At 34.9% G+C, this 6,768-nt stretch overlaps 1 protein-coding gene across 1 annotated transcript; it reads right to left on the reverse strand.

The window, feature by feature from the left end:
- Nucleotides 1-521: 521 nt before the first annotated feature.
- On the reverse strand, nucleotides 522-4,875 carry LOC106519589 (recoverin). The gene is made up of 3 exons (XM_014011323.1): nucleotides 4,284-4,875; nucleotides 1,402-1,513; nucleotides 522-1,239 (listed from the first exon to the last, which is right to left on the reverse strand). Exons 1-3 carry the CDS (start codon nucleotides 4,662-4,664, stop codon nucleotides 1,154-1,156), a joined length of 579 nt encoding a protein of 192 aa, XP_013866777.1. The 5' UTR covers nucleotides 4,665-4,875; the 3' UTR covers nucleotides 522-1,153.
- Between the last annotated feature and the right edge of the window lie 1,893 nt (nucleotides 4,876-6,768).

Consider the following 6,768-nt stretch of genomic DNA (forward strand, 5'->3'; position numbering starts at 1 on the left):
ATATATATGTATATGTAGAGATTTATATTTTTGACAGATGCTTTTCATTGTTGGACAGGAGATTATGTCAGTAATCCTCTTCATTCAGGCAGACAGAGAAGGATTGACTTAATTTWGGCAGTGAGGCTGAGAAGAACCGGGTCGTCCAACAGAACTATGTGAGGAGTGTAATTACAAAGTTATACAACAATCACATTATAMAGAGAAAAATGCTGAGTTATTTTTAATTATAAAGAGATCAGTGACATATTTACAACCTTGACTTTAAATTGTTTTGCTATTAAAATCATTATATGTGTAAAATTACATAAATTAACTATAATATAGGATTAGGAGCAGTTTATTTTGTTAAGCCGCACCAGTCAAAAGTGTCACTAAATAACACCCCATTAACATAAGTAACTAAAATTTTGCATTTTATGTTAAAATAATAAATTACAATAAATTATAACAAATATGTTCACATCTAACAACATCCTGCATTTCAATTTATCTTGAAAACAGATACATAAAAGACAACTGTTATTTGTTAGAACTTTATTGTTCACGTTTGTAGACTTTATAACAAAGGAAATCCAGGTCTTGTCCTACTTTTTCACCTTCATCACTAAACATCAAACATGTAAAATTGAGCCAATTATTATGCCGAATAAAACAAACAAAAAACAGGTGAGGAGTTTCATAGGATGATAGTTAAACTAATGCACAGGACACTTTATCATGAATAACAGATCTTTATGACCACTTTTTAAAGCGTCTAAACTAAATACATGCTGTCAGGAATAAATGAATGTGCTTCATTTAATGCAGTCTGTGTACAAAAATAGTGATTGCTTCTGCAGAAAACAAAACATCCACATTTTATTTGAATGTGTTTAAGTTTCAACAGGAAGCAGTTAATGGTCATTTGTTGGAAATCTTAGGATTGTTTAAGTGTAGATATGGATGTTTTTTTTACATGAGCACTTTCTTTAATGTTACACACTACAATACACGTGTGCAGGGAACACATGTTATGAAAAAGCAAGCAGGAGAATATATTTCATTATTTATTCTGGGGTATAAATCATCTGTKTTCAGGAAACTGTCAGGAGTCGCCGTCCTAACAGAATGACAGAAACTGGGGGAATGAAGGATCGGTCTGAGAGACGTTTTATTTTGAAGGCTCGTACTGAATCAGATGAAGAGCTTCTTCGTTTTCCAGCAGCACTTGGATGAACTCTCCCTCAGCGACTCGATCTGAATTGAAAAAGAAAACAAACATATTTTTACATAATGAGGTGATGCAAAAGACRGTTCCTAAAAAGATGAGGAAAGATGACATCATGTAAACTTTAAACCCCTCAAGTTAATGTAAACTAATTATCCATCTGGGATTTTATGAACTCTTTGCCATCTCACCATTCTCGCCCTTCTGAAAGATTTTCCAAAGTTTATCTGTTCTCTTCTCAGGTGTGTTTTCATCCTCRGGTAAATCTCCCACTTCATCTTTTGGAATCAGCTTAAAAATTGCCTTTAAGAAAGGGAAGAACAAAAGATTTGGTCAACAGGTGAGATTTTTTAGGTTTTACACTCATTTTATGTCAGTTAAATTCAAACATAAACTACCTTCTCTGGTAAAAAGGTGGAAACTTCCTGTCGTTTTACTGTAATCCTGTAAAATCTCCCTCTGCCATGAGTGACTGGAGCCATTGCATTCTAAATTTGATGATTTTATAAACCRATCTTCCAGCTCTTGACAAAAACAGCAAATTGTTGCTGGGATCACAAAGATTAATCTGTCTGATTTTCGGGAACCTCTAGCTCTGCTCCGTGATTATATTGCTGTWATCTTTTAAATTAAAATGTGGTTACTATAAATGTGGCTGCTTGGAAATGACAGCTTTTTCTACCTGGTTAAAGAAAAGCTTTTTTAATTTTGTTGCCAACTAGAACAAATAGCAAGAAGTGTCAGTTCTTGCTAATAACCTTTTAGGAATTCAATTAATCATTTACAGTGTTTTATATATTTTTGCATGGGTCTAAACAGATTTTGACCAAAGGGTTTAAAAGTATTTTGTACCATATCCCTTTGTATTCTTTRATATCGTACCACATCGTATCGTAATATATCGTATCGCATCATTTCGTATCGTATCGCATCGCATCACATTGTATCGCATCGTATCGTATCGTATCACATTATATTGCATTGTACCATATTGTTTTGTAATCTATTGTAATTTAGCGTAATGTATCACAATGTATTGTGAAAGTAACTATACATTTTTAAAATACATTTTACAGTTTTCAACAAAATCATCAACTTTCTAAAGGTAGTATCTCACTGTGCTGCAACCAGGCTATTGGTGACCAGTTGGAGACACAAAATTACAGGAAAATTAAGATTTACTTGGAATTACACTGAATGATAAAATTGCACAAACTCATTGTGAAAACTTTTGGCTGAAATTTTGCCGCAAGTTTGTACAAATGCGTTTGTCTAGATGATTCCAAAATACATTTTAGGCATTTTCTTGCAGTTTGCATTTTGCTTTCACCCTTATTTGCCCCACTGTAGGCCACTGAGCCGGGCACTTAACCCTCCAGCTGCTCCCCAGGCCGACTTTAGATGGCAGCCCTCTGCTCTAATTGAAACATGCAGAGAATTAATGTCTTTATTGGGGATTAATAAAGTAAAAATTGTTTGTGTTATATTATTTGTATTTGTATTATAATTACTTGTATTAATCTAAATCTCCTAAATGGTGCTTTTGGAATATTTAGGAATTGCTTTATAATATTTGAAAATCCATGTCTCCCAAGCAATAAAACTWAATCTGCTGACAATTTGTGACATAACATTAACAGACATTTAGATGACCAAAAAATGTATTGTTTTACTGCTACAGGCTTTCCCTTAGACGTCTGCCTTGTCTCGCTCCAAAGCTCTCTGCAGCCTCCGTCCTCAGCTTAAACTGTTTATCAGAGTAAATGAAAGCCTAATCCTTAAAATATGTTACCTAACAAGGATAAAGCTGTGACTTGTCAACCTCAAATAAATTTAGCAACAACCTTGTCATAGAACTGAACAAAAAGCAAAAAGTTATTAAGTTTAAAATCAGTCATGTCACATCTAAAAATAATTTTCCTGTTTAAATTTAGATTGAGAAGCCCATGCCTGATACTCGTTAGTTAACAATCTGTTGTTTGCATGGTGGTGCCTCACAGCATGAAGGTTATAGGCCTACCTCCTGGATGCCTTTTGGTGTTTAGCCTAGGTTGCTCAAAAATATTATTAACAGTTAATTATCAAGTCAGACTCCACTAAAATAAATCACTGGAGAACTTTGCTGTTAAACCCTGCCATAAACGCCTCACTGCTTCAATGTTGTGGAATAGTCATTATATTTATGTATAATCACCAGGTCTGGAACTKTAGTATAACTACAAAATTATTGCTCGTTTTTTAAAATAACATGGTTTCATTGTTTCTGTTTCCAATAAACCTGCAATAATAAATAAGAAATAGTCAGCAGCCTGCACTGATTTGTCTGAAAAAAATATTTACAATTMTTTCAACATATGTTGAGGTTATACTAGAATGTGTCCTTTTACTCTATAATGAAAACCCCCAAATAGAAATGACAACTCCAATAAGAGGCATAATGCCTCAGAAAACCAGTTTAAGTGCAAAGTGTAGTTCAGAATTTTGCAAGGCTRAGTAGAAAAATAACATTACTATTTGTGTTGATTTTAGACACAATAGAAAGTTAATTAGTATTTATAACTGTTACAGTGAAATCATATTATTAGGCTTACTACTAAGTAAAAAATGTTATATTTGCCGGTGTTCAGCTGATAGAACTGAAATAACATTTAATTATCCATCAAAATAGTTTGACACAAAGCCACAGTAGTAGAGTGTTTAGCACTGATGCTACACAACAAAAAGCTTGCTGGTTCAAATCTCAGCTGAGTTGCTCTGTTTTCTCTTGTGACTAYACATAGTTTGATAACAAATATTCATGTTACGTTATGTCTTTGGACATGTGTGTGTGCATGATTGATTGTCCTGTGTGTCTTTCTCTTGGCCCTGCAAAGACCAGGTAACCTGTACASAGTGTGCCCCACCACTTCCCCTTTTGAGGCACCCTGTGGCTCAGAACAGAACAAATCATATACTGTACATACAGGAGTTGGATGGGAAATTGTTAAACACAGAATGATGTAACACTGTATGCTGATAATAGTGTTATCTATATTTTAGTTGGTGTGTAGGTTTAAATGTTTTCAAAACTCACCAAGCAGATTTCTGAGACCTCTGACTTGGTGATGTATCCATTTTTGTCCACATCATACAGCGAGAAGGCCCATTCCAGCTTACTTGTGGTCTTTCCTGTTGACGTCATGTGGAGGGCAATAATGTACTCCTTGAAGTCTAGTGTGCCGTCATCATTAGTGTCAAAAGAACGGAAGACGTGTTGGGCATAAGTATTGGCATCGCTTTCAGGGAAGAACTTGCTGTAGATGTTTTGAAACTCTTCTTTGCTGATACGACCCGTTGGACACTGCTTCTTAAAGTTTTCATACCACTGGACTATCTCAGTCTCTGAGAACTTGGTATTGAGTTTCAGGTCCTCGAGGAKCTCCTTGGACACAGCTCCACTCTTGCTGTTACCCATTACTGGTAGTGTTGGTAATCTTTGAGAGCTATTTTAAGATGTGGCTTTGCGTCCCTTGGCTATTTTTGAGCCAGTTGTTACACAACTTCAGCTGAAGGATTTTCTCTATTTTGTCAACAGCAGTGAACAAAAGACTGTTTCTGAGATACGGCTGAAGGATTTTCCTTCTGATGTTGGTCCTATCCTGCAGATCAAGCTGTAGATGCAAATGCTGTGAAAAGAGCAGAAGGTGTTTGGTAAGCTCCTTAAGACAGTCAACTATGAGCAGAACCAACAACAGGTGTTAAGGAAGTTCTTCAGTCTGTAGAAACTCAAGTATAAATGTCCACTGAGACACAAATATAAAGGATGACAAATAAATATTTTCACAACTGCAAATGATCAAGAACTTTATGTACATTTTTAGCTTCATATGATATAAACTTACAGTATATATTTATTGGTGACTGTTTTTTTCATGTGATGCATTTCTGTAATTGGGTAGAGTGTGGTCTAAAGTGAGTGAGTGAAAATGGACAGTTAATTGTTTTTCTTGAAGATGTTTGAACAAAATGGACAAATAGAGGAATTTGATTGATAAATTAGTAAAATTCAAAATAATGTAGAAAACCTGAAGCTAACAGAGAATGATTATCCTCCATTAGTGCCATAATCCAGAGRAACAAACCACCTGGATTAACCTGAAGTGCAACGTGTAAAGTGCTCAGACACATGGCAATAGCAAGGAAGGCTTAAACTAAACATCACAGAATAAGATCCACAGGCTGAAGCTACAAGAAATATCTGAACGTTGATATGTATGATTATATAGAAATATTAAATTAGATTAAAGCAGTGTATATACAGTATTTAACACTTTTCAAGTAACAGATCCAGAAACTATCAACATCAATCAGACGTTGTGTCTTTTTATTCTGAATACTCCAACAAAACAAATTTCCCAGTTAAAGTTACCAAAGCCAAGTCAAATCAAAATGTTAATTATCCAGATGGAGGTTTTAGTGACATTTTTAAATGACTGAAAACAGTCATTTATTTGCATATAGAGAAAAAATGAAATGTTTTCTTGGTACACTATGGAGATAAAAACTGAAACCCAGTTTCTCAAAAAATAAAAAATATAAAAATGGACCCAGTCTCTTTGGTAAACTCTATATTTTGTAAGATGAGCAAAGTTTTACCATTCAGAACATCATGATTCTGACTGAATTTAACACGTTTTAAATTAAACATACGTCAATACAAAGAATACAAGGCATTGTCATCAAATAATACTCAAAAACAAGTTGATAACTTCACACTTATATAGGAAAAAAACTCAATAGCATCAACAAAAACACACAACCTGCGTGGCTCTGTTTCTGTCCTACCTGTGTGWTCCGCAGAGGAATGTGAGGTACACTAATGCTCCGACTGTGAACAGCAGAGGAAATCAGCCTCCACCTACTGAGATAAGTCAATTAATCCCAATCGCTCAGAGGAGGAGYCACWGCAACAATTAAATGRAACCCTGAGMTTCCAGAGCTGCTGTACCTGTTTTATTTAATGTAGATTAGTTCGATTGATTGATCACATTTATCTTCTACTTAGGGTATGCCGTGTCAAGTCAAMAAAGTCTTGTTTGTTGATTTAAAGTCAACAAATGACTCTTGACTGGAATTGAATGTCACACGGTCTCATCTTGGTCTTGTAACATGTGGTAAACGCCGGCCTCTTGAGCTGCMTGACCAGTGCCTTTGTAATGTTCTTCAGCCGTCTTCAGCCACCAGTAGCATTTTCTTTTATATCATCCACTTCCTCAATCTGCWGGGAAGRTCATTGAGTGCATWCTTGTCCTGGTACCTGCCTGAATGTCTCCATTGTTGCCTTCTTGTAGTTCAACCCCTTTAATGATCATCTTGTCATTTCCAGTATGACATTCCAATGTTCTTAAGTAAAGCTTGATATCATCAGCGTAACATCCTATTAAAGGGCCAATATTATGTGTTTCTCAGGCATATATTTAAATACTATACCATAATAAAGTATCTATGTCAMCTTTAGTTGTTATTAAAATGCTGTTTTTATGTTTAAATAGAAAATAAACTTATCTTCTCATCCCTTC

Source organism: Austrofundulus limnaeus, unplaced genomic scaffold, assembly GCF_001266775.1.
Source record: "Austrofundulus limnaeus strain Quisiro unplaced genomic scaffold, Austrofundulus_limnaeus-1.0 Scaffold79, whole genome shotgun sequence".
Lineage (NCBI taxonomy): Eukaryota > Metazoa > Chordata > Actinopteri > Cyprinodontiformes > Rivulidae > Austrofundulus > Austrofundulus limnaeus.